Genomic DNA, 25,468 nt, shown 5'->3' with positions numbered 1-25,468 from the left:
AGCGGTCCCCAACCTTTTTTGCGCCACGGACCGGTTTATGCCCGACAATATTTTCACGGACCGGCCTTTAAGGTGTTGCGGATAAATACAACAAAATAAAACTAGTACCGGTACCGAAAAAAAGAAGATTTATTCATAACACACGTGAAAAGACCCAGGAAAACCGAGTTAACGATAAAAACGATAACAAAATAACGCTGAAAACCGATAAAAACCCTGAAAACCATACATTTCACACCTGAGCCTCAACTCTCGCGGCCCGGTACCAAACGACTCACGGACCGGTACCGGTCCGAGGCCCGGGGGTTGGGGACCGCTGTGTTAGGATCTTGTCAGAACTGATGGAGTTATCAATTCAGAAAGTACCATCAGTACATATCATCATTTTGATTTTGTCTGGAAAGCATTTGATTAGCTGAGAAGAAAAACATACAGTTGAACACTTTCAGTCATGTATTGGCCTCCTCAGAGCCCGGACCTCAACATTATTGAGGGAGTGTGAGATCATTTTGACAGAAAACAAAACAAAAGGCAGCCAATATTCAAAGAAGGATTGTTACGATTGTAAAAACTGTTTTTTCCTTGTGTAATTCCACGTGTCTTTGCGCATTTCAACAAACTGACACATCTATGTTCAAATTTCCTGATAAAATACAAAGACATGAGGGTTAGCTCAAGACTTTTTCACAGTACAGAATTTGGCACATTTTTGGTAGGCTGAGCAGAAACCATACTATTACTTTATTTATAAACATCTCAGAAGTTGCAAAAGTTTCCAGACAAATAGTTGAATTCCTGATGTTGTTTATCAGGATGCATGCTCTGTGGTTCCAAAGCAGCTTGGGATTCCAGCTGTGCAGCCAACCCCTGTATACAATATTAACCAATGAGATAGCTTTGTGCTATTAAGTCAGCCTGTGTGAGGGATGTAAATTCTCCTCAGATAACCTTTGCTTCAGATTTGTTGTAAAGAGACATCATTTTATCGTGTGCAGAGTAAATTGTCTCTGCTCAGTTTTAATTGATCAGTAATTTATTTGTCCAATTATGTTGGCTAGACCTGTGATAGCTAAACATTTATCAAGCAAAAGGTACAATATGGTCAATAATGCAGTCAGCTCCGTCCCATTGTGCTCGCAATATTTTAACAATATCTTGCCATCAATATGTGGCTACACATTATTTTGGAAATAATCTCTATATCAGATCATTTGAAACAGACATTTTGTTACTAGCCAATGCTCTTCTAGTCAACACATACACACTTTTTCATGGTTTTGTGTATTTGAGTGTAGGGTTGTTGTTAAATATATTAGGGTTTCTGATTGGATTTTTTCGCCTTGTGCTTGAAGTTTTGGATTCTGATTCAATTACTGTATTATTCTAATAGAGAATTTGATTTCTATTTTTTCCTAATGGCTTTCCAAGTAATAAGTTGTTACTTTTTGAGACTGCATTTTGGTTTATGTTTCCATTGTTGTTCTAGTATACTGAGTTTTGCATTTATTATGATTGGACCACTGTGAGCAACATCAGATGTGAGCACTGCATCGCATCTATCCAAGTTACATGGTTTATCAAAAGAATCAAATTACAGCATTTAAATTTCTGTTAGAATACTTTTAGTTAAGTAAAAAGTAAAAATGATAAACCTGTGTAGGTCGTTATTGGAAGTATAAATATTTAATTTTAACTATGGCAAAATATGAATTACCAACCAAACCAAGCCAACTATAAACTCCAGTTTTGAAACTTGTATTATGAGTATGAGCCAGTGTGCGAAGCTCCGGCTGTGCACTACTGTGGTCTGGGAGAGAGTCCTGTAACACTTTTTCTGCAAAATACAGTATATAATGACATGATTATTTGCATTTCTACTACTCAAACTAGTGACAGTATTTAATGATCAATGAAAATTGTAAATAAATGACACTAAATCTGATTAAGAACTTAAATTTCACCTTATTTTTCACTCCTAATCGGCCACACTATTTTGCTAGCTAAAACACCGGTTGCGGCGAATAAGGATGCTGTCATAGCCTGTCAATGACGTCGATTAGCTGCATTAATACATATGCGAATCACATCATTGGCTGGAGCAGCCAGTCGCTGGTCACTCACTGACTCACATTGCAAATTAGCACATAATGAATTGTTTCAATTAAGGTTGGATTTTTTTTTTTTTACGCAGCGCAGACTTTCTGTGTGCGGAGAACATGTCAGTTGTGTGCAATTGCTAGCTTACAGGGAACAGTGGTAATAATTTTCAGCTACGGTCACTCCCCAGCTGTCTAGTTCCCTATCAGCCCTCAGCGTGTGCGTAGTTTTCTCTTTCCTTTATCCTTTGTCCAGCTTTTACTAAGTTCCAGTGAACGCTTTGTTCTGTGTATCCATGTGCTCTTCCACCTGTCTTGTTCCCACGTGACTTGCTGTGATTTTCGGACTTTGGTTTTCCTTTCAAAACAAACGAGTTATCCAGAACATTTGGCAGGTAATGACTATGTCATGGCTCATTGTAACTGTATACAGAAATTAGACACAAGGCTGAATGGACATTAGTATTACTATGAAATGATACAGGAATGACAAATCAAAGATCCCTTATAACCATTACTTGATTTTAGGTTTATTTTAAATGCAGTTTGTTTTTAGGAGGCTCATAACCACCCGTCAGGTTGAACTCCCTTCTTACCTGTCAAATTTAAAATGTTTTGTCAGTGACTGTGTACATTTTTCCTTTTTTATTCAGTGTGAAGTGGCTTTACTTTTCTCCCCTTAGGTTATTTTGTTGAATATGTTATTAATCTTAATCTCCTCTCCTACAAGCAATGGGGACATATTTAGTATTTTTTTCTTTTACATAACTGCAGCCTTCATCGATGAGCACAACACTTCTCTAGAAACAGGGTTTCATAACGCTAAACTTTTACATCGGGTTGGTAATGTTGAATTGAGAATGATTAGATTTTAATCTAGAGTTTACTTCAGATATGGATGACTTATTAAAGATTATAAAAATAAATACACATAAGTTGCATATTACTGATGATAAACTGACATTCAGTCATGCAGTTTTTAGAGTCCAGAGCCCTGTTATAGAAAGTGAGTTCATCAAACTTGATGCTGATTTTAAACTCTGGGCACACTGGGCTTTTTGATTTAGAAAGGCTGATCAGAGTTGGTTCAGTCAGCTCTGAGTACATTCACCCAGAGTTTTGTGTGAACGAATGGAGCTCCAATATCTTGATTGACCATGGCAAGAGGTAAGTGAAAAGCAGAGATGGCATTTTAATCCAGTGGACCAAGGAACATGTGTTTGACAGTATGTAGGCCGTGATGTTTAGTTAGTCTGAGTCAGAGTTAGCTGAAGAAAACCTGAGAGACACCAGGTTAGGGTCACATTCTGTTAAGATAACTGACTCTGAGTTTCCCCTCATCCGAGGGATAACAAACTCGGAGATTTCACTAGACCTGTTTTCCAGAGTACGGCACATTCTTATACCATGACCACACAAAGTACCAATTCAATACCAATATTAAAGTAGCTGTATTCATCACCGTGAGGAGGAAATGGCTGTTGTTTGGTGTGTGAGGTCACATCAGGCTTGACTTAAACACTGGCTTCAAATAGTAAACTAATAACTTTTTATTAAAAAATATTTTCTTGTTGTTTTGCTGTCATTGAGAGTTGCTAGGCTCCCTCTTCTCTTCCTCTGCTCTCTGTTTCACCCTGTTTTTTTTTTGTTTTTTTTTTGTTTTTTTTCCTATTTATATCCCTCCCCACACACCAGGAGCACAGCAGATGATCGACAGCTGAAGTGTAGATTATGTTAATTGAGCTGATGGAGGAGCAACTTATTATGTTGCTGCAGGTGCAATGAAAGCTTCCCAGCATGTGATAAACCTAAAATTCAAAAGTGAGAGAGTAACAGAGAAGCAGCAATGAGCGAGAGAGATAGCAGACCGTTTTCCCATCATTCTCAGCTAGCTTGGTCCTCTATTTGCACTTGTGTTGCGATAATTTAACAAACAATTGCAAGCAAGCAAGCAGAACTTTTTGACATAACAAGCACGATATATACCTCCACTTTGTTGACCCTTTTTTGTTTGCTCTCTTCTTGCTATATTAGCTTTGCTTCTATCAAGTGTACGAGTGCCCCGCTGACAGTTTATAGAATAAGCATAGAATAACATTCACTATATCCACCTGCTGCAGCTATTTCAGTCAGTACTGGAAAAACTTTGTGTAGTGAACTGGATTGGTGCATCCCTAATACTGTTTTCTTTAAATCATTCATTCACAGTTTACTCAGCCATATCATCCATTTTTCTCTGCTTCTCCACAATTTGTGAGTCGATTTTAAGTTTCAGTGATTACTTGGTCCAGCAATGTCTGCCTGTTTACTACTTGTCTCTTTATAAGCCACAGTGGAGTTGTAATTCTATAAAGTCGGGCCTGCAAGTTTCTCTTGCTTGAAATTGAGGTATAAATAAAATTCTGTCCTTTAAACGCTCTTTCAAACCAGCTACTGGACAGCTTCCAGTAGCTGTCATGTTCCTACTGCAGCTGCAATAGACTGTGAAAGTGGAATAAAATCTTCATCAATCATAGTAGATGGCCAATTTTGGTGTCAGCCCATCAGAAATGAAGGAAATGGGCTCCATCACAGACACACTATTTTAAACTGGTGTTGAATAGTGAGGGGTTTTTTTGGGGGGGGGGGGGGGGTTCTGCTGAGATCAAGAGGAATTACAAACAATACAAAGCTATTGTATCTTGGGATGCTTTGTGCGTCCTTGAAATTCCTTTCTGCTTTTATGAGTATAGCTGCCTTATAGCAAACAGGTATCGCTGAGTTTCGTGAAGCAAGTCAAATGCTTATTATCTGTTGCACAGATGCAGCATAAAAATATATGTTCATTTTTTATCTCATAACAAGCTTTTAAAGCACTGTAACATGCCCATTAATGATATGCACTGCTGTGCGAATGGCAACGATTATCAACAAGAATTATCATCTTAAATATGCGCCTTCAGGAAATGCTGCACTTTTATTTCAAGCATAATCCCTCTTTACAGAAGTGGTAATGGAAGGAGAAGTTATTGAGATGCTTTCTGGAGTATTTTAATCCCGACTGCCCTGGAACTGCTGCAGTGACATGCATAGATGTCATAAAAGGAAAGCACTGCCACTCCAGGGAACAAGCAGGGCTGATGGTTGTGTTGCCAAAGCCTCATTTTAACCTTAGTCTTCTTTATCCTCATCAGCATTACAAAGGCAAAGCGTAATCTGTATTTTTTAACCATGAAAGTTAGAGTTAGAGTTCAGTTTGTTACCACTCTCAGTTCTTCAGAAAGTATCACTCTACTCAGTAGCCTTTAGCACCTCTGTCTGAATTTTTACATGTGCCTGGATATCATTCTGATCATAAATGAATAAAGCACATACCCTCTTTAAATTTTTGAAGATGCATCACATGAGTGGAATTTTTATTTCATGTCATTATCAATTTAAACCACTGTATTTTTTTACTAACCCCTCCACGAGCAAACAAAAGATGCTTGTGGACTTTGAAGTGGTTGTCATTTTGATCAGATCGGACAAAACTTGATGTTTTCAGGTTTTGAGTTTAATGTTCTGTCAAACTGACACTCATATAAATTTCTGTTTTGGGCATCTGTCGTGATGACTATCAATCATCAAAAATTGCTCATGACTGCTTATACAAAGAAAAAAATATGACCGGCTTAACATTTAGAACTGCAACTTTTGATCAAAGTAAACTTCTTCAGTGCGCTTCATGTAGCTGTGCATCGTATGACTTGGAACTTTGCCGCATATTCATGCTAACAGTAAACCTTAGCATGAAGTTCAAAAAGGCAAAAGTCTGCTTGAAGAGAGTGAGCTAGGATGACAGAAATTGAATACCATGGTTTAATAGGGTATCCCATTTTAAACATGATCTTGCTGTGGCATGCCTTTTAATTAGCAGTGCACAATTACATATACCATGTCTATCTCATATCACTAGCCGAAGACTAGTGATATGGCACTAGTTCTTAATGCACTGTAAGATTTTATGGGCTTTTGGCACCCACCAACATCAAACACCTAAAAATGAAGTTGTATTCTATTATCTAAAAGTGTGCTCTACTGTGTGCCTCCTACAGAGACTCTGTAAAGATTGTTTGTAGCATAAGATATAACTCATTTGAATTCATTTATAGTACATGAGGATAAAATAAACACTCCATAGTATAAAATGTTCTTTATTTTAATAGAATTTCCATCTGTCCATCTGTTCAGTCAAGTATATTAAGAGTTAATGAACACATTATCTTCAGAGCAGACGTCAACTGTGAACGTAATTAGACAATGTAAAATCCTTATGAGGCATAAAACTCCATTTTGTACCAAAATACTGAGTATTGTTCAGTTGAATGTTGGAAAATGGGTACTTAAGGCAACAAATTAATAATGCCACCCCTTTTCATATCTAAGGTGACAATAAAATCTCAGGACTTGGATCAAGTGCTCATGACTCTTAAGCTTTTTAACATTTGATGATAAATTGTTACTAGAATAATGTGAAGACAGTCGTCAAATACCCTTCTTTTTCAGTTTAGTTAAATTAAAAACTGGTTATTTAATCTGCTCTTTAGATTTTAATATGTTCAAAACCCAGCCATCAAAAGCATTCATATTGTGCCATAGCGTAATGTACAAGGAAGAATAAAATACAGGAAAAAATATGTATACCACAACAAGTCAATACATTTAATGACAAACTTCCTTTTATTGGCTGAAAGGAGCACAAACTGTGGCTTATTTTTCTTATTCAGTGTGTTAACATGCACACTTCTAATTTGACCATCACCTGGTAAAGGAAACACACCAGGTATTGAAACTTTCTGACACAGTAAAAATGAGCCAGTTCACAAAAATGACTTGTCTGTGACGTTTCATTGCGACGCAGCCTAGCATTTGAAGTGTTTAGACGTGGCTTCTAAAGGAAAAACATAGCAGAGAACACAGAAAAAACTTCAAAACACAAATTAATGATTTTGGAAAAAAGTTAAAAGGCCACAGTTCACTGACACACAGCATGTGGTGAAGAACACTTATTTCCTCTGTCTCTAACCTGCCAACTGATTCTTAATGATGTTTAAATTTCAGAGAAACAGGATGCAAAAATGTGCTTTCTGGTAAAATTACGTTGTAATTTGTCCTGATATGACCTTCTGATTTTTTTAATACTTACTGTGTGTAAAAATGACTTGCTTCTTTATCTGTCAAATTTAGCAGTGTTAACTATTCTCACTTTCTTCTGTTTTTTCTGGATCTCTAAAATTAAAAATATCCATGTCTTACTTGTCAGCTGCTAGTGATGGGACAAAAGGAAGCAGCTTTCAACTTTGCCCTGTAAGAAGCAGAACCTGGGCTCTAATAATGGGTTACTGTGCTTTGTTTATCCATGAAAGCAGAAATCAGCAAACAGGAGCAAGATGCTAACAACAAGTCCTTTTTCTGCTGATAGAAGGACCTGCAGGTTAATCTCCCAATCCTTCCAGATAGTAATCCCTCTATCTTGTAAACTGTAGTCCATGTGCTTTGTTTAAAATATTGCCTCAATTTTGTTAGACACACAAAATTAATGAGTGCATGTTAACATACTGATTGCGTATTGCCAATACAAATTTACAGAAATTAGAATATTTCAAATTCAACACGTTTTTTGTTTTGAAAGATTCAGTCCCTGAAGTAAAAAAAAAAGAAAAAAGTCTAGGGTATATAGTCAAGATGCGTTTCTGCTGTGCAATTTCTATCGCTCATAAAGAGAGTACATATTTGAAGCAAGTATATTATGCATCTCGACTGCAGTTTGTAAGCTTACATGATGTCCTTTTGAGGTTCACATGATTTTCATGTTGAACTGCACTGGTGCCTCAGTTGGGCTGGCCTCCTCTGTTTCCTCTTTACGTGGCACATATTCAGCCTCTATACTTGACTTTGTATTGTCTTTCCCTCTACTCCAGAGGAACAATATTACAAGACAGAAGAGGACCACTCCAAGGAAAGAGATAAATCCCATGGTGGTTGCAATAATAAGTGTCTTTACATCAAATGGAAATGGAACTGTGGCCCGGGTCACATTAGCACCTTCATCACTAGGCTGGTTGGAAATGAAGGCAAATGTCTTGTTTGGTTGGTGGGGCCAATTCGGGGAGTAGCTATGCACAAAAAGGTGAGCAGCTTTGGTGTCGTTGCCTGCCGCATTGCTTGCAATGCACGTGTAAGTGCCATTGTCCTGGATTTGGGCGTAACGCACCTCCAAAGTACCGTCATTAGAGACAGAAAGTCTTGACCTCATCGTTTTGGTAGTGATGTATTCCTTTTTCGGGGACAGCCACATTATCACAGGAACTGGATCACCCTCGGCCTGGCAAGCAAAATTAACTGTAGTTCCTTCGTCTACGTGGCTTTCTTGAACCTTGTAATCCTTGATCTTTGATTTTTTGCAGTTGAAATAGTCAGGAGGGAGTATGTCTGGAAAATCCTTAAACTCTTTTCCTTGCACAACCTCTGGTGAAGCACACATGGGCTGTTGCCTGTTGAAGTTTAGCCTCCATCGCCGACGGAAGACCCAGAGCAAACGACAGTCGCAGGCCAGTGGGTTGTCATACAATGCCAGTGTCTCCAGGTTTCCAACTGAGTGAAAAACAGACTCCTCCAGAGTGCTCAAGGCATTGCTGGATACATTGAGTACACGGAGGTGGTTGAGGCCTTTGAAGGAGTAGGGCTCGATGGCAACTAATTTTCCACCAGCCAAATGAAAAGCCTGGAGCTTCTGTAGATTGAACAGCTGGTTCCCTTCCACAGTGCGAATGGGATTGAAAGACAAATTGAGAAAACGAAGATATCTCAGGTGACTGATAGCTTGGTAGGGGATGACGGTAAGATTACAATTTGTGATGGATAGTGAAGTGAGATTGAGTCCGAATAAGCATTTTGGGGTCATGGTATCCAGAGAAGGCATGTGAGATATCTCCAGTACTCTTAGTCGATATAGCCTCTTAAAGGAGTAATCCCTTATGACAGTGACGTTGAGATAGCGTAATCGAAGTGACAACAGGTTATGCAAATGGCTAAGGGCATCAGTGGGCACTGAGGCCAGATTGTATCCCTCAATATTGAGACTTTCAAGGTTGCTGAGTCCGTGAAATGATCGGGGTGAGATAAAAACGAGGTCATTGTCACCAACTTCCAAAGCCCTCAGGTTGTACAACTCCTGGAACATATAATCGAGCAGAATGACAATTTTGTTCTCACTTATATCCAGCTGGGTGAGGTTGTTCAGGCCTGTGAACACCCCAAGCTGAATAAGCTTTAGCTCATTGTTGCGCAAACCAAGCGTCCGAAGGTTCATGAGGTTGCCAAAAGCCCCAGGCTCAATAGAAGAAATTGCGTTTTCGTTAAGTTGCAGTTCCTCCAGCTGAGGATAATTAATGAACTCCTCAGGCCCCAGGGTCTTCAGGCGGTTCTTGCTGAGGTCTAACAGCTTTGTTTCAGTGGGGATGCCCTCAGGAAGACTTGCTAGTCTCCGTCGATGGCACACGACTGAACGCTCCTGAGCGTTGCAGTCACATCTGGAAGGGCAACCAGTGGTGGAGCCAGAAAGGACGGTGCCCAGCATCAGGAACAGGATGGGCTGCCAGCACGCCACCAAGTAGCTGTGCCCTCCTGCCTCTCCAAACACCATCCTACTGCTTACCTGTAGAAACATGGGGGGGGGGGAGATGGATTTTAGGAATTAAAAAGGTATGTGTATTTGCATAAGTTTACATTTGTCTTATAGTAATTATCAACTTTTCATTAAAAATAAAGAAAGCACAGTAGCACTGAAATGTTTTCCTATATAGAAAAAGAAGTGTTGAAATCCCATTCACACTATGTGGGGCATATTTTGTCTCCTTTTTGCAAAGTCAGTGGAAATCACAGTTTCACTTGTATGATTTTATCTGCACAGCTTCACAAAGATATAAGCCGCCTACCCCCTTTTCCTTGCGTATAATTTCATTATAGTGACTTTCCTCACAAGTAATGGAATTATCCAATCAATAAAAGGGCTTGGTCACACAGTGTAACAATCCTGCTGTGCTTCTGTCTTCAGAGTGCGCCGAAGACAATTACTGCAAATATCAGTGACACGTTGTCTCTCCACATAGACACATTTTTTTTAAAATCAGACAAAAATGCTGTGGTACATCTTTAAATGGCTCCCCCAAACATCCCATGCTGTTGCTAAGCTGTTGACCTTGAAGTGATATAAAACAGAGATTGCTGCCAAGTGGTAATAGATAGAGAGAGGAGGATTGTCAGAGGACTTTAAACCCTTATTTGATTTTGACTCAGGGGCACTTTAACTTGGTAAAACTTTCAAGCTCTACTTCTCACATCAATCACACAATTTAAGTCACAGCTCTATCTGTGGGATACAATCTTCAAAGAGTCTCATCCAAAGTGATTTTGTCATTTCATTTCATTGGTGGCCTCACCTCTGTTTTGGTTGATAATTAATCCCTTATATTTGAATGGGGAAGAAAAAGCATCTAAGTGCCTAAAGTAGTAGTATACTCTAATACATTTGAAGTAGGAAATAAAATTTCACATGATTATCAAATGATTAAAGAGAAATATCTTTGTGGGGTTTTTTTTCTTCTCAAAAAGTATGATAGTTCATTATGAGAGGTTAATAGTCTGTGTCTTAATATTCATCATGTTGTCATAAGATGTGGAAGATGAATAAGCGTTCCAGATCCTGTTCTCTAAGCCATTTACCACAGAACAATGTAATATGAAAATGCTTCAGATTTTCTATGCAGTGAATTTTGGGACCTGCCCGACTAGCTTAACAGGCAGTTACAGTTTAAAAAAAAAAAAAAACACATTCAACTTTTTATTGAAGCTCTTTTTTCAGTGTAGCAATACAAATTGCACCTCTTATTTAATTAAAATCATGGATCTGAGGCGGCTTGGATTGTGGTCTGAGTAGTTCCAATGGGAAAATAATTGCAGCCTCCATTTTCACTTCCTCCAGAACTGTTCATTCTGCTGGCTGCTTATGTCAGACGCTATGGGCGCCAGTCCAGCATGTATGGGGATTTGTAAAAAAGAAAGAAAAAAAAGAGGGAAAAACATGCTGTCAGAAATAGAGGTCATCCAATTATCAGATCTGATATTCATATTTTTTTCCCGCTATTATGCTGTTAAAAAACTATTCTTGATAAAGTGAATTTGTTTAAAGTGGCTTTCGTGCAGTCGCCTCTTTCTGCAGTCACCGCTCTGTGTTCTGTTTGATTGGTTACGAATCCCAAATAATAGCCTTTCACTACAGATGGCTAAGGGCAAAGAGCACAGACTAGAGCAAGTGAAGGTAGGCTTCACAAATGTACAGCGCTTTTCTAGTCCCTAAGGACCCCAAAGCGCTTTACACAACCAGTCATCCACCCATTCACACACTGGTGATGGCAAGCTACATTGTAGCCACAGCCACCCTGGGGCGCACTGACAGAGGCGAGGCTGCCGGACACTGACCACCACCAGTGGGCAACGGGTGAAGTGTCTTGCCCAAGGACACAACGACCGAGACTGTCCAAGCCGGGGCTCGAACCGGCAACCTTACGATTACAAGCGAACTCCCAACTCTTGAGCCACGATCGCCCGGCTCCATGAGTCGTTTGGTACCGGGCCATGAGAGTTGAGGCTCGGGTGTGAAATTTATGGTTTTCAGGGTTTTTATCAGTTTTTATCATTATTATTTTTTACCGTCAACTCGGTTTCCCTTGGTCTTTTCCCGTGTGTTATGAATAAATCTTCCTTATTTTGGTACCGGTACTGATTTTATTTTGTTGTATTTATCTGCGACACCTTAAAGGCTGGTTCGTGAAAATATTGTCAGACATAAACCAGCCCGTGGCGCAAAAAAGGTTGGGGACCACTGGTTTAAAACATGGTGTTTAATGGCAATACAAGCATCAGAACAGTAAATGATCAAGAAGAAAAACAAATGTTTCCGCTAGATAAGAAGAGATAAGTCTTAGTATGCTGGAAGTCTCACGTTTCTTCTGCCATAGTTTAGTCATTTAGGAAGAGATGCGGAACAAATCAATTAACATAACCGCTTCCATCACATGTTCCATCATGTGAATTTTGCAAGCTTTAAACATACATGATCATTCACAGCTATAATTGCTGATAAACTGACTAAATATTTGAAGAAAACATAGAGAAGCACAGACAAAAGGACATAAGGAGTGGCAATTTGCTGAAAAGTGACACTTCTTCAGGTTAGCACAGCATGCACATATCCAGCTGAAGTAATCATTATTAGTCTCGTTTCTGCTATAAAGTCAAAATGAATTAATTTGGGCTTTCTGTTATTCAACATTTTGACAAGACTGTAATATTTTGCAGCAAAAACATCAGTTATTGGTCTTAATTACTAAAAACTGATATTGGCAACAGCTGTAAGTAATAAATAAATAAATGAAATGAAAATAGGTTAATCTCTAGACAGAATGGACACTTATTACTTGCATTTACAAATTGACTGCACGTAGCCTCTTACAAAAAGTTGGCAAAATATGTTCTAATATGGACAAGTTACAGTGCACTGCATTTAAACCCCCAAATCCCATTTATAATGTAAGCACATGTTTAACTTTGATCCACTGTGTCAATTTCTAAACCTCAGATTGTAGTGAAATATTATCAAGACATAACGCGATTATCTGTTTGGCCCCAAATATGATTTTAATCTTGTTGAGAATATGAATGAAGATGAGGTATGCCGATGTCGCTGCTGATCGAAAACAAGCACGCTTGAATGCAGCGGTGTTTTTTTTCTTACTTTTTAACCAGAGTATCATGCATAATTTATGATTCAGCGTGTAGTAAGGGCAAGGGTACTATCTGTGTAATCTGGCCTTACAGTCCATATCTACTCACTGTATCACCACCTCGTTTTGACCTTGAGCTGGAACTCTGGAAACAAAAGCTGGGAAATAAGCTCTCATCTGCAATCCTTGTTTGTAGTTTATAGTCTTTACATGTTAGCGTGAGCTTTAAAAAAATACTCTCTCCTTTGAGAGAATTTTATCCCTTGATCTACTATTTCACATAGTCTTTGTCGTGACCCTGATTATTTCCATTCTTTTTTTGAAAGCATTGTGTAGGAGGAGAATATGAGTGGACAAGCCTTTTCTCTTCTGCCCTTTTATGACTGCTTGCATTTTTCTCTGCGGACCTCTCACCCTGTCACAGTCTTCTCTCAAAAGCATGTCTGGGCTCACCATTAGTCTCTTGTTGCCTTGAATCGCTGCATCTCCTCTCTTGTGGTGCTGTGTGGTTTGATATAGGGAAAACTGAGAGAAATGTGTGCACTGCTAATGGGTCACTGAATGTCTCCAAGTAGCATACAGACAAATGACCTATATGCATCAGTGCATACATGCCCTTTAGCTGTTTTTAGTTATTGTTAAGTACCTATTGTGTGGCATAATGTTAGAAGGTCTGTTGTAGTATTTACATTGAAAGGATGCTTCAGTGTTTTAAATAGAAAGGTTATTAAACCTGTTCTACTTTTTTTCTTCTTTAGAGGTGGGTAAAATACTGTCAGTTGTAGCATCAACATATTTGGCTAGATTTGCTAGTTTGTTTCCATGTTTCTAATCCTTAAGTATATAAGCTTGGGTCTTCAACGAGAGCTTGAGGATCCTGTGGAGTGTCTTTGCTGTTCCTAGGACTGCACTCTTCTGGAGCTGCATCTATCACTACAGCCTTCTTCCTCTGCTTGTTCAGCACTACTATGTCCGGTCAGTTTGTCTCTATTTGGAACTCCCACAAACTCTTAGCTCGATCATGCTCAACCACCCTAGGAGGCCTAGGACTTCCAGGGCATACTCGGCACAGATCTTCCTGTATACTATACCAACCACTTGGTCATGGTGTTCCATCTATGCCCGGCCTGCTAGCACCTTAAACCCTGCTGTTTTATGCTGGATAGTCTCAGGATCATTTTTGCACAGCCTACACCTGAGATTTAGCTTGGTGTGGTAGACCGCAGCCGCTATCGTTCTTGTGCCTAGAGCTTGTTTCTGTGCTTCCATGATGCTTCTGTCCCAGTATCACGGCAAACTATGTAATGGACATGCCAGTCCACCATGTCCATTTCACAGTTTGCCTCTTAAAAATGTGAAACGGACACGAATGCAGAATATAATATCGGGGGAGATAATATATTTACAGCCACAAAGACAGTACATTCCAGTGTCCTTAATCGCCAGAAACGATTAAGCTGGTTGGCTAATATGTATATACATGTAAATGTGTTAGTAATGTCTGTTCAAACGCTATCCCTTAATATTTTATGTTGGCTTGAAATAAAATATCTCCCTCTGTTGTTACTTCAGCTTACTGCAACTTCTGCATTTGTGTACAGTTCACATTTTAGAGAGACATTTTGCCATATTGGGTGCATAATCGGTGCCTCTCTGATGTCTTTCATTTTAACTTTGGTATTATTAATAATAATGATAATAATAATGGATCGCATTTATATAGCGCTTTTCGGGGCCCTCAAAGCACTTTACAATTCCACTATTCATTCACTCTCACATTCACACACTGGTGGAGGCTACAGTTGTAGCCACAGCTGCCCTGGGGCAGACTGACAGTGTTATTGGTAGGATTTTTAACAACAGCCACTTCTTCTATCTGCCACTGGTACATGCTGTGTAGGGGCCTCTCCTTGCATGATGGTTCCTCTTTTTGCTCCTCTTCTTTCTCAGGTTTCTGCTGCCTGAGATACTAAGCACATGATCAGTTGTTGCCATCTTACTGATGTACTCATGGATTTTTGTTGTTTCATCCTGGATAGTGGCTCTGAGTGTGTGTGTCTGTATATTCTCAACAAAATATCTCTAACTAACCTGGATGCAGGTTTGGTGGTGGTTAACTATCTCCAGCTCGCTGCTATCTTAACTTATCCATAAGGATACGCTTATAAGAAAGATCTGTGTGTAGTCTTGGACTGCTCGAGTTTCTTTCTTTTTTTTCTGCCATCTTGAATCACCAGCTTGAGTTTGTAGACTAAATTCCTTAATATAATAGATGATTTTGCTTTTTGCACTTATTGATGCACCTGCATTATGGACACGGCTGACGTGTCTATATTTTCAACATAGCAGAGAAGTGCTGTTTATTGATCCATTTTTGTAGAAGTGTTTGAAACTGTGATTAAATTAGAGTTTATGTCCTCTTCTGTGAAAGTTTGATATACTTTTATTCTAACCATACTCATGTAAAACTGTATTTAGTTAAGCCAAATAAAGACTTTTGTTTATTTTAAAATTAAACATAATTTATCTTGTTCAGCTCTCATTTTTCAGTGCGTGTTCTTAACAGTGTTTTACTGTTGACCTGTAGCTTTGATTCTGCTTATTACTGCTGTGAACAATCTGCTTATTAGCATCCTTTTTATATATAACTTGTTTAGTGGCAAACATATCCCAAACAACTTTTGCTATTCTGCAATTGTTTAAAGAACAGCAAGAATAAAAGGAAAAAGCTACAGCTCAGAAGCAATAAAATAAACACATAGGATTAAGAAATAAAGATTGCCTCCACTGGCGCGTTTGTGTTCAACTGACAATAAATTGAAAGCAAACATTTAGACACCAAAAAAGCAAATAAATAAGATAACCTTATGGGCTACGTGGAAGTGAAGTGTTTGTGGGAGATAAAAGCAGACTATCCAGAGATGTATTTTAGGAGTGTGAACTTCACCTGCAGTTCAGTTTGTGATACCTTCTGTGTTCTGTTGCATACTTTAATTATCGAGACCAAAGATTGTTCTGTCATTAATTGTATAACAAAATCAAAATGAATTACAATTAATTTAAATTAATCAGTTTACACATAGCCCAAAGTTCAGTGATTCATGATTAGCATGGGAATGTTTAAATGGAAGCATACGCTTATAGCACTGAGCCTGACATGATATTCATTGACCAGCAATAATATTAGAAGAAATACTTGCTGGGTGAGCATAAACATCTCAAAAGTATTTTAGAGTAAATGTTGCCAAATAATCAGCATCCTCCAGAAGGAGTCAGATACGAGATATCCTGTGAAAACAAATCCCCCACGGAAAGTCAAAGGTAACACTCCCTGCAAACCTAAAAAGAAACTGCATAGCCTGATTATCCACCATGCCAGGAAAAAATGCTTAAAGAACGACAAAATAGTTCACTGCATGGGAACTACCCTTGTTGACATGCAGAAACACACCTAGGTCAGCAAACTCGAGCTTTCTATTTTTGACAGAAGTGTACCCTCGGTCTCAGATTTTCATGCAGAAAGGCATTTTTGCCTCAGAAGTTGCTTCAATGAAGACGTTCACCCCTGTGCTAAATTTTGGTAAAAGACTGTCCCAGGAGGAGTTTAGGTAATTATAGTGATCACTGAGCATGACATCAAAATGCACAAAACTTTTCCAGGCAACGGTTCATGCAAAAAGTAAAGTGTATTTAGAGTATGTATTAACCTGAGCCAATTTTATGTCTTTGTAATGCACAGTAAATCACCCACTGCTTGCTAAACCCAAAGCAAAAAGTCCTTGCAGTGATACTTAAAAGTTCCAAAGGGACCTACACTACTCCAGATCTACCCCATAATCCATCATAACAAGTAATAAGAAGTCAAACAACTGCAAAATACATGACAGTAACACCTGGAACTTTTTCTCAGCCAACTGGTTTCGTGGAGTACTTTCGTGGAATTTTGGATTTTATTCTGGGTCCTTTATACTAGTCTAAAACCTAAATGTGTTTCTCCAGCAAATTCGAACAGGGACTGACACTTAAGCATTCATGACGAATACAGTAATTTTCAGTTTGACAGGTGACACTGTAGATTAATGGCCTTAAAGATGGCAAGGGACATAAAGCGATCACAGCAGCATGTTCTCTACCAGCAACTGTGCCTAATAGAACAGAAAATAACGATGTCTAGGCTTTCCATCCAACTCTGTCTATTGTGGGGTACCTTTACTACACTCTGACCAACACAGAATTTATCCAGACCGTGGCTTGTAGTGTTGGTCGCAAGCCAATAAATATATATTTAATACATACGCACTTCTAAATCCTGTTTGTGTCATCACTTGGCTCAAATCAGACATAGTATGAGAGCCTAAAACTAAAAGCAAACATTTACCTTTCCATTTGCAGCACAATAAACCAATAATTCATGCAGTCTTTTAACAGTGCTCACTTTGATGCGTGGTGCTTTTGATCATGTATGCTTTACTGCTTCAAGGGATGCCCCTTGAAGCACCTCATCAGGACCACCACTATGCTCAAAGGCACCCCAAGGGTTATGGCCAGTAGCAAGTTTGCATAAATTGCATTGTTGCAAATGCTCATCCACTACACTGCAGGTCTGGAAGTAATCATCTATAAGGGCTCTGTCATCTCCTGTGTGGTCAGTGGATGAGACTAACCTTATCACTTTTGATCTTAGTGAACCCTATTCAGTGGACCCTTTCTTTATGTTAAACACCCACGGATAAAGACTATTTTGTCTACTGGTACCAGTATTTTCTTGATAATGAATCAAGCCAGGTAATTTTTATATAAAACCACTTTCGGCTTAATGCCGATTTGAACCCATGAAATTACATGACTTGAGCCCCCCACAGACCGCATTTTGACACATCACAGTGTAACAAGCACTAATGATTAGAGTTCAGTTCTGTTTATTTTCATTTAGGAGCTACTGGTTGGAGTCCAGGCTTGGAGGTATGTGCAAAAAGGGAAATCTAAAGCGCTCAGTTCTGAACCTCCACCTACACGTCACACCCTGAAGAAGACTCCTGCTGAAACATGTGGGTGTCAGTCATGCTTGAATAAAAGCTTTTTTTCATGCTTTTATTCAAGCATGACTTTTATTTGAGGTATGTGTGAATAAAAGCTTAAATTTTACTGTCTTGGTTTCTGTTAACCTCAAGGTTTGCATTAATCTGACTGATATCGCAACAGTGGTGTCAGACTTTGCTTTTAAATATTACCATTAGACATTTCCCAAAATGTTGAACTCCTACACTAGAGTGTGTACAAGAAGGGAGCAGGGCTGTTTATAGGAAAACTAAAAATAACTGGGTCATGATTGGTTATGGAAAAAATGACTTGGCTGAAACACATGATATAGATTTAGAATTTCATTTGAAATAGCTGATTAAAGACATAAAACATGAGATCGGGATGGCAATCATAAATACACAGAATTGTAATCAACTGTTATTGTACACCCTAGTCTCACAGCAGTTTGTGAGTTCCTTTAATCTATTGATTTTCCTACATTATATTGTGTCCTTTAAAATGATTTTTCATCAGTCCACCCTCATGCAGTATGTACTGATTACAAGGCAAGAAAAAATATGGATTTGCATGCTGAAGGCTGATGATAGAGGAGCAAGTTTTCTTGACTTTAGGCAATCCAAGTTCAAATCAAACATTTCACATGTTGTGAAATGTTTTGGTTAGTGTTAGACATCAAAAATTACCATTTGGTTAGTTTTAGAATAAAACAGGGCTTAAAATACAGCAATTGTCACATTTTGTAAAACTTTGTATTTTTGGTTGGCATGTTGACTCATGATGCTGTGTTGATGGGCCTGTCGCGAAATGTTTCCTTTTGAAATGGATTGCTTACAAAATCATGTTCACTGACACCAAAAAACATAACAGCTCATTTCTCCATATCCATGAGACCAGGCGGAAATGTAATATATTAACTTCCAACACTGCAATTGCTAGAGGGGTTGATTTGAATTTTGCTTTTTTTGAAAAACAAAACAAAACAAAAAAAACTGTTTTGCAGAATTGCTAGTTTACGGTCAGTTATAAATAAAGCTGCTATCTGAAGCAGCCATTGGATTCAGAAAGTAGACTTGAAAACAAAAAGTCATAGCTCAAGAGCCTTCAAGTACTTTGGTGTTCCTATGAGTAATGTGAGCCAATACCACATTGCCCAAGGCTGACCCATGGTTACTTACTCATTCTGTATGCATTTGGATTCTTTACTTGGATTTTTCTAAATGGTCCATTACGTACCTTCATCCTGGAGTTGGCTTGCCCTTTTTTAATGAGTGTCTTTGGGTACCTATATGTCTGACTGGCTTTACCCAGCACTCTACTCTCCAAATGATACTCTGGTCAGGTACCTTAAAATCAGTGTCTGGGAACTTCTGTGCTAGAAGCTTTAGAGCTGTGAACAGCTGCCTACAGCTTTACGGGCAGGCCAGTGAGAGCCAGAGGGACACAGGCAGACAGGCTGATGAACCAATACAATTAACTGAAAGAGAATGAAAGCTGCATACAGCGCTGTTGGTTCTCATTTTACAGTGTCATTTGATTTTGTGCTAATATGGAAAATGTCATTTAAGAGAGATTTAATTTGCTACTTAAAGACATTTTCCTTATATTTTTTATCACATTATTTTAATTGCTAATTTCATTTTTGGTCTCACAACTGATTATTTAATAACGTTAAGAGCTAATCACATCTTGTTTGACTTTTTCTGGCTTAATAGCAAAATCAGCGAGATCCACAGCGAAGGCTGATTTTAAAAAAAGATCCTTTCCAGGAAAGAAATCTAGAATATACTTAACCTATTACATGGTATTGCCATGCAGATGGGTTTCTTGGCTCAGCGGCAGTCTAACAGTAGTACTACAAAAGAGGTTCTTTCTTCATTAACACCCATTCATCCTGAAAGTCAAGTAGCATGAGCTCGAAATTACACAAACCTTTATCCCCTACCCACCATTTGGGAATATAAGATGTTTGGGATGAAACTGAAAAGAAAGGGCTAGGTGCCATGCTAAAGGCATTTTACAGCAGACAAGCCTCTTATAGGCCATCATAGAAGGCACAATGAGAGATTTTGAGAGATTTTCTCACAAAATCACTTGGGCAAGTGGATACAGTACAAATATGAAGTTAGAGTGCCTTAAGATTCCAGAGGCTTATCTCTTCACTGCCCTAGTCCTTACAATTCTAAGATTACAGAAATATAGATCAGTAATCCACTGTCCTGTTTACAATGTAGGAAAAAAGACAACTGGTTTCAGACGAGAAAGATTTTCTCTGTGATCAATTCCATTAATTCCCGACTTCATATCGTTGTAAGCCATGTTATACTTGGGCTTGAGGCTGCCAATATGCAAGAAGATGAAACAACCTCCGTTCTCCATCCTACTAGCCCCTGACTGACTGGCTCATATTTTGCATAAAGCTGTTATTATCAAATTTAAATGAGGAAGGCTGCTGCAGAGCAGCAGAACTGTGACCTTCTGAATATATTTGTAGAACGCAAATTTGACTATCCTGTGAGAGATCTGCCTTTGTCTGTCACCTCTCCATCCAGCAGACACTGTATAAACACGTAGTCTGACAGTCTTCACCCCAATCACTTCTGCAATTTAGTTTTCAGTGTAGCTGATGGTGCCCATTATGCAGCAGCATCTTCATTCACCACAGATCTTGCTTTAGAAAATGTTTTAATAGTAACACCCTAGATGTTTTCTGGCTGTTTTCTGGGACATCACAAATGAACTGTTATGTGGAGGAGTGCCCTGATTTTAGTTGTAGTGAAACAGGCTTTCGTTTGAACCCAGTATCAAAGATCAGAAAGAAATGAGGCATCAGTGACCATACAGAGGCTTTAAATAAAAATGTAACCATTCACGAAGTGTGAGGCCATTTGTGGCATTCACTTAATCATAATGGTCCCTTTTGAATGTTCTTGCAAATATAGCTTAGTTGTAACTTTATCCTACATATGTTTTCTCAGCTTCTTTAGTATTTTATTTGAAATGGGGAAAACTGTAAATTCACTACACAAAAAACAGCTTAGCTTTGATGATCTGCTCTTGATCTTACTGTCAGAAAAATAGCTGTTTTCAGGATTATATACACATGACTACATCGCAGATTATTAAGCATGTGATAACGTGGAACAAAGCAGTGTGAAAAAGCAGAGTCTCTTTGATTGTGCTTATTGGGTTATATTTTGTTTGGAATGGAGCAGATTGTAGCATGTGTGCTGCTCTTGTCTTTATTAAGGCAATTTTATGGGTTGTAAGGGTAGCCAGTACTGCCCAATCTAATATATCAGTAGCTGCCTGGGAAGGAGAAATAGTCGGAAAAGAAGAAAATATGCTCATTACACATGTATTTGTTGTGGATCGCAAACAAACATAAGATATCTCTCCCTTGAAGCTGTTTACTTGTATGAGATCATAATTTTAAGGAGGTGCTGCAGATCAGTAACATGTTCCCCTGAAAACATTTACACATATTACCAATAAAATATGCCAACTTGTAGGTCTAAATGATTATTTTGGCTTGTTTGCCTCTGACTTCACTGCAACCGAAGTGCCTTTGTTGGCTAAAACTAATCCAAACCGTGGTCCCCGGAGTCAAGGTGTTGGATTCCACCATCTACTCTATCCACCCTTCTGCATGACCAGTGTGGTAGTGCTTCATTCACTCACTAAATCATCGCCCCTGAAAGGAATCCGGCCAGCTATTTTGCCAGTTAGAAGTAAATCAGATAATGCTGGAGAATTTTAGAAGCATTGTTTCTTGGTAGCACTTTATTGTGTTTTTATTGAGATGTCACCATAAAGCAAGATTAGAGTCCTTTTTGTGCATGCATCATGTTTCAATTATAACAATTCTGTGAATGCATTGATACACAGAGTAACATTGCAAGTTTGAGAAGAAGATCCAAAAATTCTATCCACATTTTTTGATCTCATACCAATCATTTTAAATATCTACTGAATGTACCCTGCTCAGTAAATCCAAGTTCCCTGTGGCTGTGATAGAGCTACGAGCATCTCAGAGCCTATGTGTCTTTTCACCTATTAAGTCATATGCATGCATACATCTGTCAGGTACTCTGTTGCTGCCTTTAACGCTCAGAGACAGGAATGTAGTTTACAGTTAATATGAACAACTAAATGAAATGACTGATCTGATCAATACAACCTGTTAATGGCAGCTGCACTGTAAACAATGCTTAAAATAGTTACTGATTTGAGGATTGGTGTCACATTATTATCCCTTGCAACCAACATCAAATCCTTATTATTTAGTTACAAAGAGGTTTGCCTGCAGTCGTATTGTTTTTTTAGTCATGTCATAGTCCTTCCATGTTCACCATCCTAGTAAAAAAAAGGTTTTTTTTCACTTAGTAAGGAAACTGTCTGGAAATGTCTTTCTGGTGCCTTATCTTTTTAGACTCCTAAAGCGAAGGAAGCAGCTAATTGTTTTCTGCTTTAACTGTTGCTTTGGATGCTTAGCTAGCATCTAATTTGAAAAGAAGCACACATTATTTCAGTGCCACTGGCTTCCACTGGTTTGTCGTGTTGCCATTTTTTTATGGCTGAAATATTGAGTCTCTCATTAAAGCCTGGGCCATTACTCAGATGGTTTGAATAGCAAGTCTGACACACGCAGGTGCCTACAGAGTTAACAGTTACAGCTGTTTCATATCTGGGCTTCACAATTTAGGCACTGAGGTATTACAAAAAAGTTCTGAAATGTGCAAATTTGTCAATCACTGTTAATTTCACTGGAATCCAGGACAATACTAAAGTGTTGCTATACAGATAGAATGTAAGCGTATATGATACGCAATCTGTGTATTTCACAGCACAGTCACACAGAGTTACATACTCTGGCAAACAAAACAAGCTGATACTGACAATATGTGGCGTGGATTGCTGAATAACTGTGTGAACAATAGCAGTGACAGATTCAATCACCCAGCTGTTCACCAGCTATAATCAGACATCTCAGTCCTAAACGTGCCTCGCTTATTTCACTTCATCAAATTAGGCTTGAATACTTTGAAGCTGCGGACGTGCACACAGTGACAAGCATAAATATCAACCCCCCCCCAACCTCAAAAGTAGAGAGTCAAATCAGCCACTCTAACCTGATTACAGGGACCCAATTAAAAGCTTTGTCTAGCTCATAAAATGTTGACGTGAAGAGCAGAGCCTATCAGCCCATCACTCAGAGATTGTCGGGGGTCTGTGGCTTGGAGAGGTTGTTAGCACTGTTGAGAACAGAGAGGAAGAGTTCCCCCCCCCCCATACCATTGCTGTCTGCCTGCTGAAGCGTTGCAGCCATGATTACGAAGATGCAAATATAACAGGCAATAAAAATTAAAACCGAGCGATCGTTCATTTGACCTGCATAAATAATCTATCAAAGTCACCCCCCCCCCACACACACACACACACACGCACACACACACACATATCCCACGCCCACCCTCTCCATCAACACTGCCTGCCATCCATCTGCTGAATGTAACCTGTGGCAAATCAAGCACCTGCATAGGATCCCTCTTTTGCCACTGGAAATGGCCAACAGCAAACTGCTGCCGAGAATGTGTAAGTGTCAGTCTGGATGAGTTTATTGGCATTTGAAGGAACACGAATGCAAATGAGCAGACTAGGAAGCAGCAAGAAACCAACCTGGCAGAGCACAACACACACTCTATTGCTCAGATTCACACCTTTATTTGTGCTCTAAAGAGCCAGGAAGCCAGGACATGTGAGTTGGATTTGGGGTTTTGTTTTTTTATGGATCCATCCAAACTCTCAGAGTATAATGTGTTCAGTGTGCACTACACATTCATATACACACACCATGGGAGATATCTGAGCTTCATATTGAACAGTGAGATGTTATAAGCACACACCATATGTGTGTGTGTTCCCTCAGTACAAACCCAGATTGAACAGAAAAACAGCAAAATGAAATCCATCTGAATGACAAAGCACAAATAACAATTGGAGTTCTCCTAAGAGTAAAATTCTTATTCTTTATATCCCCCACCACATTTGCATATGATACACAGTTTTATTCTTGACATTAATTTGCTCCCTGGCGATCCTCTGGCCCCACCACTGCACCATAATAAATCTGATCCAATGACTCAGTGCTCAAAGCCCACCATAGAGACAGAGTACTTACCAGGACTGTCATGCAGAGAATTCTAATTCAGGCAGCTCCATGTTGCCAAGGAAATTCAAAATGCCTCCAAAAGCATGGAGACAGGGATGCAGGATTCAAGACAGGCTAGATTCAAATGGGAAAGAGGGATATATGCCGAGATGTGAATCCCTTGTCTGTGGGGCATTTGAGAAAATGCCTCCGTCCTCTCCAGATGCGCTAAATCCGGCAGCACTGATAGGCTGACATGTAAACACACAGGCAGCTCTGCTGGCTCACACACGCTCACATACATGCTGCACCTAGCAGAGACAGAGAGGAAGAGGGAGGGGCAGCTGATGAGAGAGGTGGAAGGAGGAGCTGCAGTGCTCTGGGAGAATGAGAGGCTCAGAGCACAGGCAGCGAGGGGAGTTGAAAAGAAATGGAGAGAAATGTTCTCTGATTGCACTGGCAGCATCTCCTTTTGATTTTTGTTTACCGTACTTTTCCTATTTATGGAACGATCGGAATGATCTGGTTAACTGAATTACAGGGTGGTGCGTGAGAGGCAGAAATTCAGAGTAGTAGTGACAGAAGAGGAGGCTGGAGAGGGAGAAGTGTTAAAATATATATTTAAAAATATGGATGAAAATAATGGGGGAAAGGAAGGCTTTGGTTATGAAGGGGAGGAGGGGAAAAAATACAGGGACATAGGAGTTCATTTTTAGCAGTATATGCAAATCTCTCCTGTAATGACAGGCAACTTAAGACTTTTGAGGATAGGGATGGATAAGTTTCTGTTTTCAGGATTCCTTGCCAAAGTCGAGGATTATTGCCACCCACAATGCAAAGTGAGGTAATCATCAGACAAACTCACCTTTGCTGTGAGCACTGAGAGTTGGGGGTAAGAAGCAGCGGCTTAACGGTGCTAATGGGTATATGGAGCTGGAACACACATGCTGGCAGTGCCAAGGAGGCTCCACAGTCAGGGAGTGTTTACGGGAGATTAGAAGGCTCAGGATTTAGTGGAGTGGTGGTGGACATGAAGGGCTCCTACTGAATGAACCGTGTGACAAATGCTGTAAGTGTTAGAAAAGGAGACTTATGATTTATTGTATACATTGATTCTGTATGAAAAGGATATAGTTTCCATTCAGATACTTGAATTTTCTGTTCGGGTCAGGCTGGAGCCCATCCTAGCTGTCACTGTACATCCTGAACAGGTCGCAAGTGCTAACACAGAGATTCGCACTCACGTTCACACCTATGGCTGATTTAGAACGACCAGTTAACCCTAACATGTTTTTGGACTGTGGGAAGCAGGCAAATTACCCAAGAGAGCCCACGCACACATGAGGACACCACCCTAGCCAGCCGGTGGATTCAAA

The 25,468-nt window shown here is 39.3% G+C and overlaps 1 protein-coding gene across 1 annotated transcript; it reads right to left on the bottom strand.

Moving 5' to 3' along the window:
* Window positions 1-6,255: 6,255 nt before the first annotated feature.
* Window positions 6,256-24,454, bottom strand: lingo1b (leucine rich repeat and Ig domain containing 1b). The gene is made up of 2 exons (XM_084949400.1): window positions 24,123-24,454; window positions 6,256-9,774 (listed from the first exon to the last, which is right to left on the bottom strand). Exons 1-2 carry the CDS (start codon window positions 24,132-24,134, stop codon window positions 7,915-7,917), a joined length of 1,872 nt encoding a protein of 623 aa, XP_084805526.1. The 5' UTR covers window positions 24,135-24,454; the 3' UTR covers window positions 6,256-7,914.
* Between the last annotated feature and the right edge of the window lie 1,014 nt (window positions 24,455-25,468).

This window comes from Perissodus microlepis, chromosome 1 (assembly GCF_051167445.1).
Source record: "Perissodus microlepis isolate ML-2025 ecotype Zambia chromosome 1, ASM5116744v1, whole genome shotgun sequence".
Classification (NCBI taxonomy): Eukaryota; Metazoa; Chordata; class Actinopteri; order Cichliformes; family Cichlidae; genus Perissodus; species Perissodus microlepis.
The sequence above is the reverse complement of the archived record's forward strand: the minus strand, read 5'-3'. Positions and strand labels throughout refer to the sequence as shown.